Source organism: Protopterus annectens, chromosome 3.part0, assembly GCF_019279795.1.
Source record: "Protopterus annectens isolate FY-2018-M chromosome 3.part0, PAN1.0, whole genome shotgun sequence".
In the NCBI taxonomy this organism is placed as follows: domain Eukaryota; kingdom Metazoa; phylum Chordata; order Ceratodontiformes; family Protopteridae; genus Protopterus; species Protopterus annectens.
In genome coordinates, this window is record NC_056731.1 from 456,660,604 (window position 1) to 456,685,021 (window position 24,418).

The following is a 24,418-nucleotide window of genomic DNA, read 5'->3' on the forward strand; positions in this document are numbered from 1 at the left end:
CCACTTCAGAACTGATGGCCGACATGGATTCACATGGTGAACCAACTAGGCCTAGTAATTTGTCTGCTGCAGGACCTTCGGACGTCGCTCCTTCAGATGGGTCCGGAACCGCTGTGCAGGTACCGGCTTCTGAGGGGGTCTTCAGGCCTTCACACATTACTGTTTCCTCAAAGACAAAAACTAAGTCAAAGACTCCTGTTAAACCCAGACTTTCTGCTCAAGCTTCTTCGGATTCAGCTCCTAAGACTCAGAAGCAATTACTTCGGATGGCTGAGGATTTATTAACTATGATTAGGGGCTCTCACCCTCCTCCTGAAAAAAGGCCTAGACAGGATATCCCTTATGATTCCTCTGATCAGGCTTCTGTATCTTCTGTTTCTTCCTCTGATCAGGATTACTCTTTTCCTCCTTGTGAGGATTCGGATGCAGAGGATTCTGTTCCCTCTGCCTCCCCCCCTGAAGATTTCTCTTTTGGGGAAACCTTGCATGAGATGAGGGAGCATTTTCATTGGGAAGGTCAGGATTATTCTGCTTCCAAAAAGAGACTTAGGGAATTTCTTCTTCTCCCTCAGCACAGGCCTTTGGCTATTCCTCCTGTACTTGACATTGTGGATGATGCCTTCTCTGAAGCTAACTTGAATCCTGATTCCATGCCGCCTGCTCCTTCTAAGCCTGATAGATTTTACAGGGTTCCTGATTCCCATCAATTCTTATTTAAGAACCCTTCTGCTGATCCTGAAACTATTTTGCAGGGTTCCAAGGCTGCTAAGGCCGCCTCCTCTAAGAATCCTATCCCCTCTGAAAAGGATTCTCGTGCCTTGGACAGGTGGGGCAAAAAGGTTTATACTTCAGCTACCCTTTCTATTAGGGCTTTAAATTGCCAGTTTCATATGTTTAAGTATCAACAGTTTCTTTTATCTGTTTTAGAAAAGGCTTTCTACCTTTCCTGCATGTGCTGAGGACAAGGAATTACAAGATGTGTTGCATGCAACTGAACAAGTTAGCAAACATAGTTTACATTGTGGTTTTGATGCCTTAGAGGCTTCTTGCAGGGCGGCTGCCTCTGGTACTGTTATCAGGAGACATGCTTGGCTTCGTGAGCAGAATTTACCTGAACAAGTTAAGGCTAAATTGCTAGATGCTTCTGTTCAGCATGATGTCTTATTTGGATCTAAGGCTGAGGAAGTTATTAAAAAGATGGAGGAAAAAGCTAAGTCTATGCAGACTGTAAAAGATTTTTTGCAAGTGCAGCCTCCTAGATTTTCCAGAAACTGGCTCTCCAAAAATTGGTCTATGTTAAGTTGTCAATCTCACCTTCATTCTTGCTGACTCGGCACTTGCTAAGCTCGAGAGTCACTTTTACCAGCTCGAGGCAGCCCCATATCCCATGATGCAAGGCGGTAAATACCCAGATCTCGTTTGCCGCTTCGCTGATGAGGTACTCCTTTTGCCAGCTCGTGGTAAGTAAATTGTTTTACTATTGTTAGACACCCCATTCCTAGTTTTTCTCTTATATATTAGTATAATTGTCATTTTTAGGTAGTTGTAGGGTCGCTAGTCCAGTTTTACTGTTTCCCTACTTGTTTTTATTTAGTCGGGCCTTCATTCCCTTCCCATCCCTTCCTGTCAGGGTGTGTGTGTGGGTTTATATTTTCCCCCTTTAAGTTAAAATTTCTGAGTCTGGGACTGTGTGAGTTGGGTGTGTGTGTGTACTCACTATGTCCAAGGAACAGAGGGTCTCAGGCTTCAATAAGTGTGACTCATGCTGTCAGAAGATGTCTCTGACAGACGGTCACACTTCTTGTATCTACTGCCTGGGACCTCTCCACCTGCAGAACTCCTGTGCTATCTGTCACTCTTTCAGCCAGAGAGTCCTGCAGGAAAGGAGAAATAAATTAGTCTTGAGAGGACTTCTTAAACCGGAGGGCTCCCCGGCGAAGTCTGCTTCGGGCAAGACCTCCAAGGCCCAGGCTTCTGCTTCTAAGCCTCCGGCCTTGGCTCCGACTCCTTTGGAGTAGAGATCGGCTCCGGCTGGAGCCGATCTTATTTTGACTAAATCTTCGGCACCGATGGCTATCGGTGCCGATACTTTAACTGCCACATTGGTGTCGACTCCAACCGGCTCCGATCACCATGTGACTATGCTGCATCGGCCGACTGGCTCCGATACCATTATTTCTGCCTGTATCGGCTCCGCCGGAGCCGATACATCCTGACTAGACTTGGAGCCGAAGTTGTCGGCTCCGTCTGGAACCGAGGGTTCTTCGGCTCCGATGGTTCCGTCGAGGAAGCGGTCCAGGTCTCCCTCTTTGGAGCCGATACAGTCGACTCTGGCCTCTCCTCTTCTTTCGGAGCGGAGCCATCGGAGCCGATCATCTAGGTCTTCCAGGCTCTCAGACCATGATTTGGAGAGAGTGGTAAGCAGATTGTTAAAATCACAGGCACTAGCCCAAATGCTTCATAGTCCGTCTCAACAGACTACTATTAGTCCACACCCTCTTCAAGTCCCTCCTTCGACTCTCCTCCAGAGCTCGGAGCAGGAGTCTATGGGAATAGTTACTGCTATGGCTGCGGGAGAGATACCTCCCCTTTCTGCTCCTTCAACTTCTATTCTTATCTCCTCCTCGAGACCTTCCTTGGAGGGATCCGGTGGTCGGGCTTCCCTGGTCTGCTCCGTGGGGGTGAGTGGCATCGGACCCTTGTCCGACCCTGCTCTTCCCCTCGGGGCTTCGGCCTTGGTGAGCTCGGCGCTGACATCTGCCTTGGAGCCTTCCTTTCGGTGGGCCCGGGAGTCCCTGTTTCTTCGGAGCGGGGTCTCTCGGATCTCTGTGGGAGGGGAGCCTTCGAGATGATGAGGAGTGTGCTGGCCCCTGGGCTCAGTCAGCAGTCTATCCCCTTAGCTCCTTCCTCTACGGTGCCTGTAGATGTCTCTTCCCACTCTCTTGCTCCCGGACCAAGAGATCCACCGCCTCAGGTTTCCCCACTGGGAAGAACCCCCTCTTCCGAGGATTCTCCTGATCCATCAGGAGATCCTCCGCATAAGAGGACCTGTAAGAGGAAGCACCTAGACTCCCCTGAGTCTACTACTTCAGATACCGACTTAGATGAGTCGAAGGGGTCCCCAAGATCCCCCTCTGAGGATGTCTCTTTTTCAGACATCGTAGAACTCCTAAAACAGAGGGGAAACTAGCCCTCCATTAATCCCGCCGAGGATGAGTCGGTATACCTAGAGGCGTTCGGATCTCGACCCTCCACCTCCTGGGTGTCTCCGCCTTTCGACCCCCTCATGGAGGTGATAGCTCGGAAGGCGTGGGCATCTCCTGATTCCGTAGAACCAGTTCCCAGGAGGCCTTCTAAATTTATTACAGCCCCTTCCGAGAAACAATTTCTTACAAAAGGTGTCCCTGTTGATGCCATGGTGGTGGCAGCCGCCACCAAGAAGGAACTTGCAGATCCTTCTGTACCAGTCCATCCTCCTAACAAGGATTCTAGGACCATGGACAGGTATGGTAAGCGGATGTTTTCCTCAGCAACCTTTGCCATGCGTTCGCTGAATTATTTGTCACTTCACCAGACTTCAAAGGGACATCCTTAAAGAATTAGGTGAAGTAGTACAGGATCCTACAGCTGCAGGGGCTCTGGACAAGATTGCTTCTCAGCTAGGAATCCTTAACTCCATAGCCAACTCCTCCATGTGGCTGATTTCGTATGCAGCAGATGGAGCGAGTAGAGCTGCAGGGACAGGAGTGGCTCGTAGACGTCAGTCCTGGATGCGGCTCTGTAATTTTGCAGATCCCTTTAAGGCGTCCTTCACAAACTCTCCCTTCGATGGATCAACATTGTTTGGTCCTCAGGTGAAGGATACGTTGACCAGGTGTGAGCAAGACGGCAAGACTCTTTCTGCCGTAGGAGTCCGTTTTTCCACCCTTTCTAGGCCTTACCCTAAAGGACAGAAGGGCGGAAAGATGTGGTTCCGTAAATCTCAGGGAGTCACGCCGGACACACGTGGTCAGTTTACCCCTAGGGGTAGAGGGGGTAATAATAACAGACGCCGCCCTAGGGGCAGAGGGGATCCGCAAAACCAGGGAAGCAGAGAGCCTTCTCTGACAAGCCCTTCCAGCATCCCTGAGGTGTTGCCCGACTGTCCATCCTTGGAGGCAGTCGGGGGAAGATTATCGCTGTACCCAGAAGCCTGGCTTTCCCTTTCACAAGACAAATGGGTACAGTCGATCATATCCGAGGGTTACAAGATTCCTTTCGAGGAAAGTCCCTTCACTCAAAAAAATTCCCTTCCAGATGTTCCACCCAGTCTAAGGGAAATCGCAAAATTAGAAGTATCAAAGCTTCTACACAAAAGGGCCATTCAGCCAGTTACAACAGACCATTCAGAGCCCGGAATCTACTCTAGGTTCTTTTTGGTTCCCAAAAAGACGGGAGATTGGAGACCAATATTGGACCTCAGCAGGCTCAACAAGTCTGTGAAAAAGACAAGATTCCAGATGGTCACACTTCAATCGATTTTGCCCTTCCTGGGCAAAGACAACTGGATAAGCTCAATAGACCTTCAGGACGCGTACTATCACATAAAAATCCACAGAAGCTCCAGAAGGTTTCTCCGCTTTCGGCTGGGGTCCAGTCATTTTCAATTCAGAGCCATGCCCTTTGGTCTCACTACAGCCCCCAGAGTGTTCACCAAATGTATGGCAGTGGTCACGGCTCACCTGAGACGTCAAGGATTCCAGGTGTTTCCGTATCTCGACAACTGGCTCCTCTCAGCCACCACCAGGCATCAACTTCTCCAAGCCAGGGATTACACCCTAAATCTCTGCACTCAGTTAGGAATTTCGATCAACTACGAAAAATCCTCCTTATTGCCCTGCCAGTCTATTACTTTTATAGGCGCAAATTTAGACACTGTTCGGATGTCAGCAAACCTCACAAGCCAGAGAATCCTAGATATCCAAAACCATGTGCGGATCATCCTTGCCAGCAAAAAGGTGCAAGCCAGTCTGGTCCTAAAAGTATTGGGCCTCATGGCAGCTGCCATTACTCTTATTCCTTTGGCCCGCTTTTACATGCGTCTCCTTCAATGGATGTTGTTCACCCAATGGTCCTACCAACAACTTCCCATGCGTCACCAAATTCTGGTGACACAAACTTGCAAAAACCACCTATCCTGGTGGATTTCTTCTCCCAGGTTCATCAGGGCAGACCCTTTGTTTCCCGCCCGGTAGCCACAGTCACTACGGACGCCTCCCTGATCGGGTGGGGGGTCATTATCAGGGCAGGATGGTTCATGGGACGTGGCAACCGTTCGAATACCACCTGCACATAAATGTCCTAGAGATGAGAGCAGTGCTTTTAACGTTGCAAGCCCTCAACGACTTTCTTCCCTTGGGAACAATTGCAGTTCACACGGACAACATGTCCGTAGTGTGGTACATCAACAAGCAGGGCGGAACCAAGTCCTACCCCTTGTGTCGAGAGGCTCTCAGACTTTGGCAATGGGCAATCTCCTCTCATCGGTTTCTGGTAGCAACGCATATCCCTGGGAAAACCAACATTTTAGCGGACAGATTGAGCAGAGCTATACTCATGCCTCACGAGTGGTCTCTCAAACAATCTATAGTGGAGGAGATTTTTCAGAAGTGGGGCAGCCCATGTTGCGATCTTTTTGCTACTCCCCAAAACAGCAAATGCCCAGCCTTCTTCTCTCTCTTCCCACTTCCGGGCCATCCCCCCAGAGACGCTCTTACCCAAGATTGGCCCCAGGGACTTCTTTATGCCTTTCCTTCCTTTCCATTGATACCACAGGTACTCCAGAAAGCTAACGTTTTGAGAGCCAAAATGATTCTCATTGCCCCGTATTGGCCTCAACAATTTTGGTTTCCATTCCTCCATCGTCACCTTTTGGCGCAGCCGTGGCATCTGGACCCAGTTCCAGATCTTCTGATCCACCAATCGGGTCAGCTGCATCGGTCCATTCCTTCTCTCAACCTCACAGCTTGGTTGCTCCACTTCCTTCCTTAGCCAGGCTTCCTATGATCTCTAACCCTGTTAGGGATATCATAGTGGCTTCCCTTAAATCCTCTACTAGAAGGATTTACACTAGCAAGTGGAAACGCTTCTCCCTTTGGGCGAAATCAAGGAACATAGATCCCTTTACTGCCCCTGTTCATGCAGTTTTGGATTTTCTAGCGGAAATCTTTCACTCTGGTTCTTCATCTTCCACGGTCAAAGTTCAGTTGGCTGTGATCTTGAACTTTCATGTTGGGTTTGCAGATCACAACATTATGTCCCACAAGCTTTGTAGAGCTTTTCTAAAAGGAGTTTTTCTCCTCAAACCTCCTGTCAGGAGTCCTCCTCCTCAATGGGACCTAAATCTAGTGCTGACATCCTTAATTCTTCCTCCCTTTGAGCCAGCTGCTTCATGCTCACTAAAGTTTCTTTCATGGAAGACACTCTTCCTTGTCGCTATTACCTCGGCTAGGAGAGTGTTAGAACTTCATGCCCTCTCTGTTCGTCCCCCATATTTGGTCTTCCACAAGGACAGAGTATCCTTGAGAACTAATCCATCCTTTTTGCCCAAGGTTGCTTCAAAACAAATTTAAACCAATCTATTGATCTCCCTGTATTTTTTCCCAATTACTCCAACAGATCGGAACAAAAATTACATTATCTTGATGTTCACCACCAACTCAGATATTATTTGGACAGAACAAAACAATTCAGAAAGTCTGATCAGCTCTTTCTTTCTTATGCTGAAAATAAGAAAGGCCTCCCTGTTTCCAAAGTGACCTTGTCTAGATGGCTTTCTTCCACCATTTCCGAAATCTATCAACTTAGGGGCAAACAGCTGTGCTCAAAACCAAAGGCACATTCCACTAGAGGCTTAGCCACTTCTACAGCTTTTCAGGCTAGGCTTCCCTTAGATACTATTTGTGCAGCAGCCACTTGGGCCACTCCTCATACCTTTGTTTCTCATTACAAATTGGATTTGGCCTCCAGGGATAGAGCCAGTTTTGGTTCCACGGTTCTCAAGAGTCTGTTCCATTGAGCCACCCAGGATAGAGGTGCTAGGGACACGGTCCCATCCAGCAAGAATGAAGGCGAGATTGACAACTTAACATTTAGAAGTTATGTACCTACCATAACGTTCCATGTTAGTTGTCTTCTCTCGCCTTCTTTCTTGCGACCCTCCCCCCTGCCCCCTTGCCTGGACAGACCTTGATCTCCCTTGTCTCTGGAAGATTGCTTCTTTGGGCACCAGTTAGTTCTAGTTTTAGTTATCTGGTTTCCCCTTACAGCCCTTTTAGGTTAATTGCTCTTTTCCTTAGTGGAAAGTTTTTATGCTAGGTAGTTTCCCTCTAGGTACCAAACGAGATCTGGGTATTTACCGCCTTGCATCATGGGATATGGGGCTGCCTCGAGCTGGTAAATGTGACTCTTGAGCTTAGCAAGTGCCGAGTCGGAGCCGAGGATCGGCTCCGAACCCATCCAGCAAGAAAGAAGGCGAGAGAAGACAACTAACATGGAACGTTATGGTAGGTACATAACTTCTAATTTCCCACTTCTGAAAGGCCTCAAAGGGGGAAGATATAGACGCTCCAGAGGTCGGGCGCAGGCTCAGGCCTCTTACAGATCTAGACAGTGGACTGCTTCTTCACCTAGAAGGGGAGAAGACAGACCTCAAACCTAAAGAAAGCAGACCCAATGACTCCCTCTGTTGGGCTTCAGGTCCTCCTTTCCTGGATGCCCCTCTCGGAGGAAAACTTTCTCTTTTTTACCAAAATTGGACTCACATTACCCAGAACAAATGGGTGTTAGACGTGATTTTAAAAGGCTACAAATTCCACTTTCTCACACTGCCAAGGCCTTCCGGCTGGCCAGATCTGCCAAAACATCAATGGACAGAGGCCTTAAATCAAGTGGACGCTTTATTAGCCTTAAGAGCCATAGAACCTGTTCCACCTTTAGAGGTGGGGAAAGGTTTTTACTCAAGACTTTTTCTGGTCCCAAGAAAACAAAACTCCTGGAGACCTATTCTGGACCTCTCAATATTAAACACCTTTTTGGAAATTCCAAAATTCAAGATGCTTACACTTCAACAACTTCTTCCAATGCTCTCACAAGATGCTTGGATGGTAACATTGGACTTAAAAGAGGCTTACTTACACGTCCCCATAAGGCAACAATGCAGAAAGTACCTCAGATTCAAGGCAGGCTCGAGACACTTCCAATTCTCTGTACTGCCATTTGGCTTATCTACTGCGCCCAGAGTTTTTACCAAATGCCTGGCTCCAGTAGTAGCTTACTGCAGACTTCAGGGGATTCAGATTTACCCCTATCTGGACGACTGTCTAATTCAGGCAGACAGCAAAGACCTTCTACTACAACACCTGCATTTTGTTCAACATCTTCTCCTACTACTGGGATTCTCAGTGAACACAAAAAAGTCACATTTGATTCCTTCTCAACGAATGACCTTCTTGGGAGCTCTTTTAGACACAAGTTTACAGATGGCCTTCCTTACTCCAGAAAAACAGTTACAGCTGGCTTCAATCTTCAAGACCTTGGCAACATTGACTCAGCTCACTGCAAGGAAATTCCTGCAGGCTTTGGGCTACATGGCCTCTTGCATCCTGTTGATTCCAAATGTGAGGCTTCACATGAGGAAACTTCAATGGTACCTAAAGAGTGTATGGTCTCAGCATTGCCACAGTCTGGATACAATGATTCCACTGATTCCCTGCCTCCAGAAGGAATTCCTTTGGTGGTCCAGGGCGTGTATTTTGAACGAAGGGAAGCCCTTTAGTCTTCCTCAACCTACTCAGATCATAACCACGGACGCCTCGGATTATGCATGGGGAGCTCATTTTCTAGACAAATGCCAACAGGGTTCTTGGACAAACAAACACCTTCTATGGCACATCAACTTGAAAGAAATGTTAGCAGTCCAAAATGCTCTTCTAGCCTTCCATACTCTTTTGAAGCCAGGACCTCTGCTAATTCGAACAGACAATACCACAGTCATGTGGGACATAAACAAGCAAGGGGGCTCTCACTCTTACCCCCTTTGCAGACTTGCTATGACCGTATGGGACACAGCCCTAAATTTGAATCTGGATCTTCAGGCACAATTCATTCCAGGAAATCAAAATCTTAGACAGCCTAAGCAGAAACATTTTGGATCCTCACGAATGGATGTTGGACCCCAACTTATTCAGCAAGATAACTGCAGTTTGGGGCTGTCCTCAGATCTGTTTGCATCCCATCTCAACCATCAGTTGCCTCTTTCTTGCACCAGGTCCTTCCACAAGACAGCTTGGAAAGTGGATGCCCTGTCCTTCAGCTGGAGGAATCTTTCGGGATATGCCTTCCCTCCTCTTCCTCTTCTGCCTCTGGTATTGCTAAAGATAAATCTAGACAAACCCAGACTGATCATTTTGATAGCTCCAAATTGGCCTCGTCAGTTTTGGTACCCTACTCTACTGCACCTTTGCTTGGAACCTCCTTGGAGTCTTCCTCTGACCCATTCTCTACTGTCCCAGCATCAGGGTCAGGTATTTCACTGTCAAATCAAGACTCTCTGCCTGGCAGCTTGGCTCATCAAAGGCAATTGATTCCTTCTCTTCCGAAACAAGTTTTGGATGTTCTTTTGGAAGCCAGGTGTCCTAGTACAAGGAAATCTTATGATTCTAAATGGAAAAGATTTTGTATTTGGATGCAGGATCGTGGCTCTGATCCTTTAATACCTGATATTTCATCTATTTTACTTTATCTCTCAGACCTTTTGATTAAGGGTCTTTCATTTTCTTCCATTAAAATTCATGCTTCTGCTATTTCGGCACATTTCAATTGTGATCCTCCCATTTTTTCCCACCAGTTGGTTAGACAATTTCTGAGAGGAGCTAAGAATTTAAAACCTCCTAGAACTCCTCCTGTCCCTCCTTGGGTTCTCAACTATGTCTTGGAAAAGCTTACTTTGCCTCCTTTTGAGCCTGCTGCCTCTGCGGACATTAAGTTCTTATCCTGGAAGACGGCTATCTTGTTGGCCTTGACTTCTGCCAGAAGGGTGTCTGAGTTACAAGCCCTCATGGCTGTGGAACCATACCTCATCTTCCATCAGGACAGAGTTTCCTTGAGGACCAATCCTACTTTTATGCCTAAGGTAGTTTCTAGAGTGGCTCTAAATCAGACTATTCACATTCCTACCTTTTTTCCAAAACCCCAAAATAAGGGGGAAAGGATTTTGCATTCATTGGACGTACACAGGCAACTACGTTTTTACCTGGACAAAACTAAAAGTTTCAGAAAATCAGATCAATTGCTTATCTCATTTGCTTCCAGTTCTCTAGGTAAAGCTATTTCTAAGCAAACTATTTCCAAATGGATTGCTCATGGAATAAGATATTGTTACTCTCTTTATGGAAAACAGATTCCAGGTCCCGTCAGGACTCATTCTGCTAGAGCAGCTGCCACTTCAGCAGCCTTTCTCAGAGGAGTTCCTACCAAGGACATTCTGGAGGCTGCCACTTGGAGCTCTGTGCATACTTTTTCCAAACACTATAACCTCCCTTTGTACTAGGGCAGGCTTTGCCTCTGCTGTCTTGCAGGGTCTTCTAGCTGCTCCTTCTTCCTCATAACCCCCTCCCGTGTTCTCAGCTTTGGGATTCTACCCTACAGTTATGACTGCAACAGTGAAACACGAAGAACATAGCACAGTTGTATACCTACCATAAATGTAGATGTTCGAGTGTCTTCACTGTTGCAGTCGGTGTTTCCCTCCCTCCAGACCCCTCTTGTTTCTATTTGCTTACTGTTTCCTTTTCCACTACCTTTCTGGTGTATTTGTGTTTCCCTTGGGACACCTTTTGGTTTTATGGGGGCTTCTGACATCAGGGGCAAGAAAGGCTGGAGAAGATGGCGTTGGCTGTCAGCTTTATACCCATGCGCTCTGACGTCAGGGTACTAGCTGATACAGCCGACGCCGGACACAGAATTTGATATTCTGGCCGACCTCGGGCTGCCTGCCGGCAGGAGTACCCTACAGTTATGACTGCAACAGTGAAGACACTCTAACATCTACATTTATGGTAGGTATACACAACTGTACTTTTTTATACACTATTTCTTATAGACTGCTGAGAGGCAGTTTATGCCCGACTTGCAAGGCATCCTCTCTGTTGGACCTTTTGTATATCTACAAAACAGAACTAAAATTAATAGATCTAAGGATTTGAACTTTGCTTGTAGCTTAATACCTGTCCCTCCAACATGTTCTATTTATCTCAGAGAATGCCCATTCTGTGGACTAAGCTTCCTATCCATATGAAGCATAGCCCTTCTGTAGCCCTCTTTAAGCACAGACTGCACAAGTTGATGGGAGATCGGAAATTCACCTGCTGGGCTGACTCCTATGTATCTGATGTACAGAGGCAGCTGTTAATCAGAATCACATTTATTGGCCAAGTATACAAGGAATTTGACTCAGGTTTCAGTGACTCTGCAAGTATGACTTACATAAATGACATACATGCAACTATTAAGAACAAGAGAAAGTAAATATACATATACATACAAAGTGTAAAGTGCAACACAGTGCAAGAAATACTGAAATAAATTCTGAAAGAAACCAGTATTAATATATAAACAATACTGCAGAATCCTCGTAGGCTTTGGAACAAGAATACCCCAACCTAATAAGCTGAGTTAATCATTTATAAACTTGATGGCCTATGGAAAAAAATGTTCTTATGTCTGCTTATTTTGGCGCGTATTAATCTAAAATGCCTGGCTGATGGTAATATTTCAAAAAGATGGTAGCCTGGATGTGAAGGGTCAGTGATGGTCTTCCCTGCCCTTTTCATGATTCTGGAATAGTACAGATCCTGTAAAGAGGGCAATCTAGTACCAATGATATTTTCAGCAGACCTGACTATTCGATGCAACGTATTTTTGTCATGACTAAACAGATACAAACCACACTGTTATGGATGAGCTGTGAACAGACTCCATGACTGCTGTATATAACTGAATCAACAGTTCCTGTGGGAGGTTGAACTTTCTCAGCTGTTGCAGAAAGTAAATTCACTGTTGTGCCTTTTTTTATGATGGACCCTACATTTATTTATTATTATTTGAAGTTTGTTTGCCAGGATAGTCCATTGGGCCGAAGGAGCCCATTTTCAATGGATTCCTGGGGAGAAAAGATCCATATATACAGTATATTAAACAGATTATTAAAGTACAAGAAGAGTACATGAAGCAAATGTATATGTTAGTACAATTAGGAAAAACAGAATTTATATCACAATTAGTAAAAGTTTACAAAAATATAGTCACTGTCATTGCTAACATAGATGTTAAGTCTAAACAGTAATAAGTAGGTATTTACAAGTCAGTTAAACTAGGGAGTTATTTATAATATGAATGTTGCCCTGGGGGAAATATGATCAATGGGGGAAGGGGGTATGTAGGTCAAATATTTTAGATATTTGAGTTAGGGTAAGAGGAGAGAGGGCGAAGGGGTAGGGAGTAAGGTAGCTGCTGGGGATGTTATGCAGGACGGGAACATGAGCATTCCTAGAGAGATGTTAGGTGTGAGTGGAGCAGAGTTTTTAAGGTGGACGAGCTGCTGGTGAGGTGAATATGAGGTGGGAGGGAGTTCCAGAGGCGTGTCAAGGAAAGAGAGTAAATGTTTGCCTGCTGGACGGGCAGGCTTGTGAAGTTCAATTAGATTCCGGCCATTGGTTCTTAGGAGTCTGTTACATAGGTGCATTGTAAAGGTTGAGGCAAGGGAGGGGCAGAGAGAGGGACTGAAAATTAGTTTCTGAGCAAGAGTTAGTTGAGTAGATAAGGTAGTTGGGCATCGCTAGCCAGTTTAGTTTATGAAGGGCAATACAATGGTGAGTAGGGGGTCTGTGTCCAGTGGTGAATTTGGCAATTTTGTTGTAGCAGGAAGAGTTTTGTTTTAATAGAAGATTGTAGGTTGATTAGGAGTAGGGCACCATAAAGGAGAGAAAAGGGATGAGATGTGGTAGCGAGAAGGAATTGAGTAGATGGCGTAAGGTAGTGAATGTGGTGGCAGAACATACCAAGTTTCTGGTGTGTTTTTTTAATGTTTGTATGTATATGGGTATCAAATTTGAGCTGGTTGTCGATGAGAACCCCTAACAGTTTGGCATTGGATACTATCTCAAGAGAAGTGTTATTCTGACTGGTTATGGAGAATGAATTTATGTTGATAGTTGTGGTTTTGGAAGGGGTGAATATCATGAGTTTGGTTTTTGATGCATTAAGTGCCAGGTGGTTATCTAACATCCATTGTATAATGGATGAGAAGGCATCTTGGGATAATTTTATGAGGATGGGAGTGGAGTTAGCAGAACAGATAATTGTTGAATCATGTGCATATGGATGATTTTTGCATTGGGGATAGTGCGGTGTAAGTCATTTATGAGCATATTGAATAGCTGACCTAAAATGGAACCTTGGGGGGGTACACAAGTGGGAGTGTTGAGAAATGGCTTTCTTCCATTTGACTGCTTGCTGCGTGTTGGAAAGGTAACTGGTAAACCAGCTGATAGAAGGAGGTGATAGATTTAGATTAGAGAGTTTGGATAGGAGAAGAGTGTGAGATGTTATCGAAAGCCTTAGAAAGGTCTAGAAGGAGGGTGGATACAATACAGCTGGAGTCATGGGCTTTGACTGTTTCAAGGAAGGATAGTGCAGTAGTAGTAGTACTGTGACCAGGCCTGAATCCATGTTGTGTGGGAGTTAGTAGGTGATTGTCAATGAGGTAGGGTAATAGTTGTAGGTGGATACACTTTTTAAGTAGTTTAGAGATGGGATAGAAGATGGTGAATAGGTCTAAAATTGGAGATGTTATTATTGTTTCCTCGTTTGTGGAGGGGAATAATGTAGGCTTTTTCCCCAGAGTTGGGGTATGTAGCCTTCTTGGATTGACTGGTTTATAAGAATACAAATGCGGAAGGCAATGGCTTCTGCAGCTGTCTTTAGAAAGAAGGAAGGGATATTGGGGGCATTGGAGCATGGTTTTAATTTCTGAATACATTTTCTTTATACTTGATACTGGGATGGGTTTTAGAGAGAAGTGAGGAAGGTGGGAATTGGAAGTATCTGAGGAGGATGAGATGGCGGAAGTTGTAGCTGAGTAAGTAAGGTTATTTGAGAAGGATGATGTCAATTTGGTTATTGAAGAAGTTGTTAAATTAGGAGGCTAAGTTGATATCAGAAGCATTGTGGTCAGGGCAAGGATTCTCCTTTTTGCCTGGGTTAGAGAGAGTGGAGATACTATCCCAGAATTTTCTAGGGTTCGTCTTATGGTTATTTTGGAGTGTGGTATAGTAGGATTTGTGATCTTAAGTGATGAGCTTCTTAACTCTGTTGCAGATCATTTTGTATTCATATAGGGTGACTAGGGTTTTATTTTTATGGTAGTGTTTCAAGGCTTTATCACAGAGGTGCATGACCGCTAATGTGTCTTTAGCTAGCCAGGGGACGCGGTGTTGCTTTTAATTCTTTTAGTTTTCAAGGGGGCAAAGGTGTCTAAAAGGTTTAGAAATGTATTAAAGTAGGTGACTGCTTCATCAAGGGGAAGACTTTTTAGAGGATTCCAGTTGAATTGTTTCAGTAGGTCAGAGAAGGTGTTTGGGTTGAAGTGTTTTAAGGAGCATATAGAGATGATGTTATGAGATGTGTAGGGAGGAAAAGTGATGAGCGAAAATAGGAAAGTGATCACTAAATGGAGTCAGGGAAGTTACCACTACTGGAGATAAGATGTGGGTGGGATACCAGAATCCAGTCAGGAGTGCTTCCAGAGGAGTAGTCCTTTGATGGTCTGGTTGTGGTGTTGATAAGCTGGCAAAAGTTGTAGAGGTTTATGTTTAGGGAGTTAGTGGGGGATTGAATAAAGGACCAGTTAATATTCACGTCGCCTAAGATTATAGTCTCATTGGTTATGTTGGTGGAGAACCAAGAGAATATCCTCGAGGATAGGGGTATTGTCTCCAGGAGGGATATAGAGGGAGGCTATGCATATGGATTTATTCCTGTTCAACTGGATTAGGGTCAGAATTAACTCGGCGTTGGCAAATGGGGATGGGCTTAGTATATGGAGTAACTGAAAGGGAGGAAGAGTAGAGGAGACCAACCCCACCACCTTTTTTGTGGGTTCTGTATTTTCTAATGATAGTGTAGTTGGGGGGGGGAGTTATTTCAGAATCTTTTACAGAGGTCTTTAACCATGTTTGAGGCACAGTATGTCAGGTTGGTTATGGAGAAGCCAGGCATGAAGGTTGGGGATTTTGTTACATATACTTTGTGCATTCAGTGCTGATGAGAGGGTTTTTCCTGATGGAGGTGGGTTAGATGGGATAGTTGAAGTGTGAATGTGAGAGGGACCAGGGTTGGGGTGTATATCACCAGAGAGAAAGGTGGTGGTAAGTTGGTGAATATGGAAGTAGAGGTGTTTAGACTGTTTAGTGTCTAGTTTGAGGGTTACATATTTTGTTTGTGAAGTGCTAATCAGGGTTGGACTGGTGTACTTGTAGGTGGGAATGAGTTTAAAGGGGAAGAGTTGGGAATAGCTGAAGTATAAATAAGTGCTTATGAAGGTAGAAAAGTATGTGTGTTGCTTAGGGATTGAATTTGTTGTATAAAAATGGGGGGAGTGAATGGTATTAAGGGGTTTGGTGAGGAAGGTTAGCTAGGATAAACTTAGTAGTATGTGGGTTACAAGTGAGGTTGGTTTTGTAAGCATGATGGGTAATATAGGGTTTGGGCAGGGGAGAGTGTTGATATGAGTGGAGTATGGGATGGCTGTAATGGGTATGGCTAGATATTATGAGGTGATTTGTGGGGTGGGGCTAGGGAGTAAGGGGTGGGGAACAGGTTAGTTTATTAGTCTAGGTGGAGTGGATGTGGCAGTTAAGGTATAAATCTAGATGCAGTGGGGGCGAGTGGGAATTGGGGGCAGGGTAGGGGAGAAAAGTGAGCCCGCTGGGCGAACGGAGCAGGAAGAGCCAAGAAGAAGAAAGAAGATGTGGGCTGAAAAAACAATCAGTAAGGGCAGGAGTAGAAACACAAAGATAAGGCAGCACAGGGCACTGTGTGTATGGGTAGGAAGAAATGGAGAATTCACAGGGGTATAGAGGTAGAATAGGGAGAAATGTATTAGAGGGTGGATGCTGCCACCTGTTGACCACACTGAGTAATTACATGGTTTTGGTAAAGCGCTCAGAGGGGTAGGATAGGATGGAGCTTGTGGAGCAAAAGGGAGCCTAGGTCTGTGTTGGGCTCTGGCTAGCGCACGCAGGGTCAAAAACAAGTAAGTGGGCTAAGATAAGTAGACAATTGGTACATGCACTCTTTTTTTTATATTCTGGTTCTTGGGGGGAAGCACAGTAGTTTCCGAAAGGACTGCAGGATCAGTTGAGATAGCTCTTTCAGGATGGGAAGCCAAGGTACTATGTAGAACAAAGTAGAAAGTCTGGGGTAGTTTAGCAAGCTGTAAAAGAAACAAAAATAGATTATTGGTACTGTTGAAATAGAGAAGTAATAGCCTCCAAGAGGGAAAGACTTCAGTTAGGTAGTGTAGTCTGTGTAGTAATGGGTAGCCTAGGGGTGGTGTGAAGCGAGGGTGTATGTTTGTAGGAACTATGGAGTAAGAAGACTATGGGGGAGGATAGGGATAATAAAATTAATTAATTTGAAACAGATAGGTAATACAGTATATCAGCACATGAAATCTGGGCTAGAGAGAGTGTATCATAGTAATCAAGATCATTGGTCTCCCACCGCAAGTCCTGGGAGATTATAGATCCCAAACGCTTGAAGGATTCCATAACTGACATCAATATTAAATAATGCCAAAACTACAATATACCCCCTAAAATAACCTCTTCACAGTAACTCATGAAATGCATTTGGGTTGTATGCATAATCTTACAGTACACACAGTTTGTTGCAGGTTAAGACAGCAGGCATCTGACTTTAATACCTTTCAGTCCTTACGTGTTTTGGTTTCTAACAAATGATTTACTTTACTCTGTAGCAGATAAGGAATATTTCTGCCTTCTTGTGTACTGCCACAATTTTTTCTGTGCATATTTTGCTTTGAATGTTGGTCAGTATAAACTATAACTGACTTTGCATCCTGTAAAGACTTGCCACATTTGGGTGTCTCTTCCTTCCAGTTGATTAGAAAGTTTCATTGGTCAGTTGTATATATTATTATTATAAAGACCTAAATAATGTCATGAATGTGTTATCTGTAGCATGTACTGGAAAACTGAGTTTATATCTCTCCATCTGTGTAACCAAGAGTCGTAAATGCATTTTAACTAACCAATCACGTTTTGGCTTTCTTTAGTTGATGAGGTACTGCATGCAATTTACAGTGCAGTTATCTGTGGCAGACTAACTGAAGGCAGTAAAATGTCTTTTCCTTTTAGATTACCGGATACTGATGCAAATGATGCTAACATACTAGTGGAAGAACTTCCAAGGTCAGTATGATTTTGTTTGGTTGCCGATTTTAGCATTTCTTGCAACACATTTGGGATCTGTAAGTTCATATAAAATAGGGCCAGTGACAGTGAAAAAAGGTAAAAGTTTTGTCAGAAAGCATAGCTGAGAAAGGGAAGGGGGAGGTGGAGTTAGTCAGCCACACACAAAAGCACTTAGAGTGGATGGTTGGGGACATGATGCATTTATCATCGTCTCTCCTAGGGCAAATGACCTGGCTAGTGCAGGGCATGAGTAGTAAAAGAAAAGCATTTTGATTGACTTTTCACTTACAGTAGACATTACAGCAAGGCTTTTGTGAGGTGCTGTTGGTGACCAGAATCCTTTTTTTTCTGGTCTTCAGTGACTGAATTAGGAAGTAGTGCAGTGGTGGCAAGTTTGGGTTTTGTGTGGAACTGAGGCACTATTGGGAGTGATGTTAGCATTGTCTAATTGCAGTAGTAGTCAGGAGAGTTGAACCCTGTTTCATCTGGGTAGTGTAAATCATTCCTTTTTCATATAGTTAAACAGATGAGGGTAGGAATGAATGCTTTCCCCCCCGTGACCCTAGTTTCAGCATGAAGGAGGAATGAAGTTGAGGTGTCAATGAAGTGTGTAAAATCTTTGAGTAATACAAGATTGATGGATCATAGCAGAAGTAAACAGCAAGTAGAAGTGGGAGAAAAGCACGTAAGTTCTTAGAACATACCCAAGTGTGTGTGTGTGTGTATATATATATATATATATATATATATATATATATATATATATATATTATAAAAACAAAGAGTTCATATCCCAACTAGTAACAACTTTAAAACCTCACGCTCCAAAAAGTTTTTTAATCTGGGCAGCTTCTGAAATTAAAAAGTATGTGACTGGTCACCAATGTCTCATCTTCAACTTGATGAAGCAGTGACCTATTTTAACACTAAATTTCTTCAAATCCTAGACTGCCACGCCCCCTATCACTCTTCACGTATTAAAACCAAAATTGCCCCCTGGCTCACAAAACAAACTAGGCAAAACATCCTCCTCAGAAATAAAATCTGGGCAAAATGGAGAGCCTCCAAATGTCCTTCAGATCACATTTACTTTAAACAGTTAAGAAATGCCACCAAGAAAGCTATTCTTAGAGACAAGAGTATTTCATTCATCTCCAACAAACCCATCCACAAAATCCACAAAAATTCTGGACAAGTATAAACAAACTTCTTCAGCCAGGACACTCTTCAACTCCTGCCCCAGCAGGATTCAACCATAGTAACTCCAACCAGATTCCCGGCACCTTTAATACCTACTTTACTGAAGCCATTCAAACCCTAGCCAATACTCTGCCATGTATGACCACTTGTCCATTAAATTCCACTAGGACTCCTTCTCCCACCTTTCAAATACAACCTGTACCTACATCCCTAATCTGTAATCTCCTTCAAAAACTAAAACCTTGCACCCCATCTACTGACTGGCTGCCAGCTGAATACCTGCAAATTGCTGCAAAAGCCAAAGCCTACTCCATCCTTATCAATAGAACTATTCTAGAAAGCAAAATTCCTGCCATATGGAAAGTATCCCACATCATCCCATTACATAAAGGTGGGTCATCTACTGAACTCACCAACTTTTGGCCTATTGCCTTACTCTCTCCAATAGCTAAGATAATGGAGAAATGCATTCAGACAACTACTTGACCACCTCCTCCAAAATAACCTACTTGACAACTGCCAACATGGCTTCAGACCATTCCATAGCACAACCACTGCCCTGTTGTCCTTTTCTGACTCCATAAACAAAAATCGTAACAACACTTTCTCCTCTGCACTATTTATTGACTTTTCAAAAGCCTTTGATATGGTAAACCACAATATACCTATAGACATACTAAAAAGCCCAATCACTTGACCCACAAGCATTACAATGGTTTAAGTCCTACCTGGAAAAAAGACAGCAAGCAGTACTTAGGGATAACAATCTTTCTACATACCTCCCAGTGAATATTGGAGGACCCCAAGGCTCCTTCTTAGGACCCCCTACTCTTTTCCTTATTTATTAACTATCTTCGTACCCAAATTCCTCAAGTCACCTGCATACAATATGCAGATGACTACTTTAATTTGTTAGGCCAAGACTATAGCCTCTCTCCAATCCCTCTCAAACTGTATTCAACAGTGTTGAATATTGGTTCACACAACACTGCCTCCTCCTGAACCCCCAAAAAACAAAATTACAGCTCTTTGCTCCAACTCACCTCAACTGTACTTCAGTTACCTCAAACAATGGTACTAACATAACCCCTGACACAACCCGTCTACTAGGAGTAACAATTGCTAACAACCTTAGCTATGATGACCACATTAGTTCTACAATAAAGTCTGTTAACAAAAAATAGGCACCCTTTACAGAATCAAACCCTTCCTCATCCCATCAGCCAGAATGACTATTGCCCAGACCCATCTAATCTCTACCCTGTTCTATGCTTCTGCGATATATACCAATCTAAGAACAACCTTACCTAACTTTCCACCAGTTATAATAATATAGCCAGATTTGCCACTGGTACCCCATTTAGAACTCATCACTGTCTCAACCTTAAACAACTGGGATGGCTAGAACTGCAAAATCAACTACTCTGTCAACAACTAGTTATCACCCAAAAGATCCTGTATCACCCTAACAATACTCCTATCCTCACTAATCTGATCACACCATACAAAAATCTTTAAACACTACGCTCCGCAAACAAGCTCCTTGTTGCTACTACTAAGTCAAAAAACAAAGATGGGGACTCGCTTTTCTCCAACGCAGTAGGTAAAAACTGGAACCAGCTTCCTACTGAACTATCCACCCTTGCTTCTACTTTCCAATTTAAAAAACATCTTAAAACATCTTAAAGAACATCTTAAATCTCACTGGCTTTGTCCATGCTCTAACCCTGACTGACATTTTATTCCCCTTCTTGCTCTCTACACTTCTCTTTCAAACTATTTCTTTGATGCTTACTTTGTAATCTATATAAAAAAAAAATTCTATATATTGTTGTCTTTGTTTATCTCTCTGTTATTGGTATTAACGTCAACCTACTAAATGACTTATTACTATTTTTGTTCTTGCCAACACAGACAATGTACTGTAACTTGACTATTTACTAAATATTGTATTTGTCACTGCTAGTGCTTGGAGCTTTTCTCCCTGGGCCTCTACTGAAAATGGACATATATCCAGTTAGACTAGCCCGGTCAACAAAATAATAAATAAATAAATATATATATATGTTGTATCTTTCGGCTTTTCCCGGTTACGGATCACCACAGCAGAACTCCGGACCTCTAATGATTGGCAGTAGATTTTTACGTGCCGAGTTGCCAGCTCTGATGCACAACCTTCAACGAAGGTACGCCCATTCATGCATGTCTCCACACAGAAGATGCCTCAGCTGAGAATCGAACAGGACAACTTCGTACTGTGAGGCGACAATTTACTGGTTTAAGTTCCCATCACATTTGCTTGGGTAATAGGGAGTGAGCTGAACATTGTTATGGTTATTGAAATATTCTATAGTACAAACAGGTTGAGATAATCAAGTAGATAGCCACACTAACTAGTTACTGAAATGTGGTGCACTACAGACTATGGTGGAGGTAATATAGTATGTAGTACACATTCATTTCTAGTTTAGAGTTGGGGCGAATGGTGTGTGTAACTGAGAAATACAGCACTGTGCATAGAGGCAGGTATGTATTTTTTGTCATATGTGTAGCAGATTTACAGAATGAACAGGTATAGTAAGCTTACAGGAGTATTACAGGTCTGCTTAGTGGATACAGTGGCACTTTTACTCATATGGGTCAGAACTCCTGCTCGTATGGAGGAGATGCATGAAATTTTCCTCCAGCACACCGACCATTCAGTAGCATGTAGAGGATGTGTAATGTTGGGCAGGGGCATAGTCAAGATTTTTGAAGTTGTACAGCAGCTTCTAAAATGTAACCCGTTCTCCAGCCCTTGATAATGCATGATTCAGGCAACATATTTTTGCAGTCCTGTACTGTTTAAAAAAAAAAAAAAAAAAAAAAAAAAACTGATTTGACAGGCTTAAGGAAAAGACTATTTTGCCAACGAGCCATTCTGTGGAAAAAAAACTTTTGTCTGTCAGCTAATAAAACAAAGTGCGGTAGATATGCCAGGGGATTTCAAGTCTTCGCATATCTGTTTTGTTGTACATATGCAATCATTTTAGAAAAGTATGTGGCATGTGCCTCGCTTTACCCCTGATACAACTGATTACATTAAAAAAGTAGTCACACCAGCAGTATAATGTCATCTGGCTCATAATATCATGCTGAAAACTCCTTTCACATACAGGATATTGTCATTGTGTATGCCTAATAATTATCAGCCATTTCATATCTACCACAAGGTTGTGCTAAATTATGACCCTAGTGTCATATACAACTCTGGTGCAACTTAGGAACATGTAGAGTTTTATGAATTGTTGTGTTAGATGAAAATAGAAGAAACAGACTCTCTTCTTTAGAGGTAGTTGATCAAAATGTACCTGTTGAATATGTTGAACAAGTTAACATCGTAAAAAACAACACAATTCAGTGCTTGTGTTGGCAATTATTGAATTCTAGGTATCATTCCTTTCTTTTTTTTTTCTCTCGTTTCTCCCCAGTGACTGCTGATCATCATTCCCTTCCCTACCAAATGGATCTATTCATTCCCATTCACCATTACAAGGGTATGATCTGATTGGGAGAGGCCATTGTATAGGCAGCTGACAAAGGAAGTTCAATTTGTTCTTGTTGCCCTGTTCCCCTGCATGCACTCTGCGAAATACCATGTGGAATGAGCTGACTCCTGAGGCTGTCCCCTGACTTCCACAAGGAGCATTCCCTCCAAAGAGTCATGCCCTTTTTTGGGAAACATAAGTGGTCTCCACCAGTGTCATTACACTGACTCCATGTGCTCCTGAATGTGATTAACCCTCCTCATTTCCTGGGAGAGGTAAGTGTGCCATACCCCTTCAATGTTCATCATGTTGCACTGTTGCAGTTATTATACTTGGGTTATCCTGCTGGCAGGCTACCCGCAGTCGGCCTGAATTCCAAAGGCTTGGTCTGGCGTTGGTTGCTGTCGCCTCTTTTTTGACGTCAGTGCGCCAGGGGTATAAAAGATGCAGCCAATGCCATTTTCTTCAGTCTTTCTTGCCGTGTGGTGCCCGAAGCAAAAGCAGTTCGCAAGTGCCGGTCGGCCGACTCCTGAGATTTTCGAAATTGAATTGCATATCCGAAGTCTTCTATAAAGCTAAGTACCCCGTTGGGGAAACTTTTTTCTTGCTCCAGACCGAAGCCAGAAAAAGTTAACAATTGTATTTCTTGTGGAAAGCAAATACCTCGTAAGAATTTTCACTCTTATTGTATTCCTTGCCTAGGCCCTGACCATGACGTTGCTAGTTGTCGGTTTTTTGTGCTAGATTTAACCAACGTACTATTAAGCGTCGGTACAGTTTTGCTTTTCATTACTTTGGCAGAAGGTTGAACTACATAATGCCGGAACAGCCGACGATCGGAGTTCATAAAAAGCGCCAGGAAAAAGAAAAGGACAGGCATCCGAGGTCCAGAACCAACGATGAAGCCTCTTCTAGGCCAGTCGCCGGTTCTCAGTGAGGCGCTTTCGCAGCCCCTGACACCCAGTACCTCAGAGCCACAGGCTGCCTCAGACTCCCACGTGGAGACAGCTAGGCCTCTGGATACTCAAGGTATTGGGCCTTTGGAAACTAATCCCTCAGATGGGTCCGGAGCCACTGAGCAGGCATCGGCTTCGGAGGGTTTTCTCAGACCTACACAGTTTTATATCAAGCCAACTTCAGCATCAAAGACAGACTAAAACTGTTTTCAAGACAAGAAAACAACTATAGCATTCTCCAGGACAGACTTCCATGCCTAGGAAACAGATGCTCAAAATGGCCGAAGACCTAATTACTTTGATCAGAGGTTCTCATCCCCCTCCTTTCCCGTGTCAGGCCACAAAGAGGCAGATACAGACGCCCTAGAGACAGACAACAGCCCCAGGGCTGATACAGACTCACAGTGGGGTGCTTCTACCTCCAAAAGCGGAGAAGACAAATCACAGCCATATAGGAAACGGTCCCAATGACTTCCCTCTGCCAATGCCAAGCATTTATCTTTTGGCAGCACCCTTAGGGGGAAAGCTAGCACTTTCTCCAGAAAATTGGCACATGATTACCCAGGACAAATGGGTCTTAAATAGTCTCTCAGGGCTACAGGTTCCACTTTCACACCCTTTCAAAGGCAAAAGTTATGCCAGACCTGCCACACAATCAATGGGCAGAGGCACAAAACCAAGTTTTATCCATCATGGACATGAGGGCTATTCAGCCAGTGCAACAACAAGAGCAGGAACAAGGATTTCACTCAAGACTTTTCTTAGTGCCAAGAAAGGACAAAGCATGGAGACCGATTCTGGACCTGTCTATTCTAAATACTTTTCTGGATGTTCCGAAATTCAAAATGTTGACTCTGCAGCAGCTTCTGCCCATGCTGGGCAAAAAGGCTTGGCTTTGGACCTCAAAGAGGCATACCTGCATGACCCAATCAGACAGTCTTGCAGAAGATACCTCAGATTCATAGCTGGCTCAAAGCACTACCAATTCTCTGCACTGCCCTTTGGATTATCTACTGCGCCCAGGGTCTTCACAAAATGCCTGGCACCAGTAATTGTAGTTTGCAGACAGAGGAATTCAAATATTTCCCTACTTGGACGACTGCCTTATTCAAGCAGAGGCCAAAGACATTTCTACTGAAGCATCTGGCGTTTGTAAAAAGATTACTAAGTTGCCTAGGGTACACAGTAAATGAAAATAAAT

General features: G+C 43.9%; 1 protein-coding gene across 1 annotated transcript in view; it reads left to right on the forward strand.

The window, feature by feature from the left end:
* SIRT5 (sirtuin 5) overlaps positions 1-24,418 on the forward strand; it is a 615,922-nt gene that overhangs the window by 192,578 nt on the left and 398,926 nt on the right. Inside the window, exon 3 of the mRNA XM_044064885.1 lies at positions 17,478-17,531. Coding sequence (XP_043920820.1) covers positions 17,478-17,531 — 54 coding nt within the window. The remainder of the gene's footprint in view (positions 1-17,477; positions 17,532-24,418) is intronic.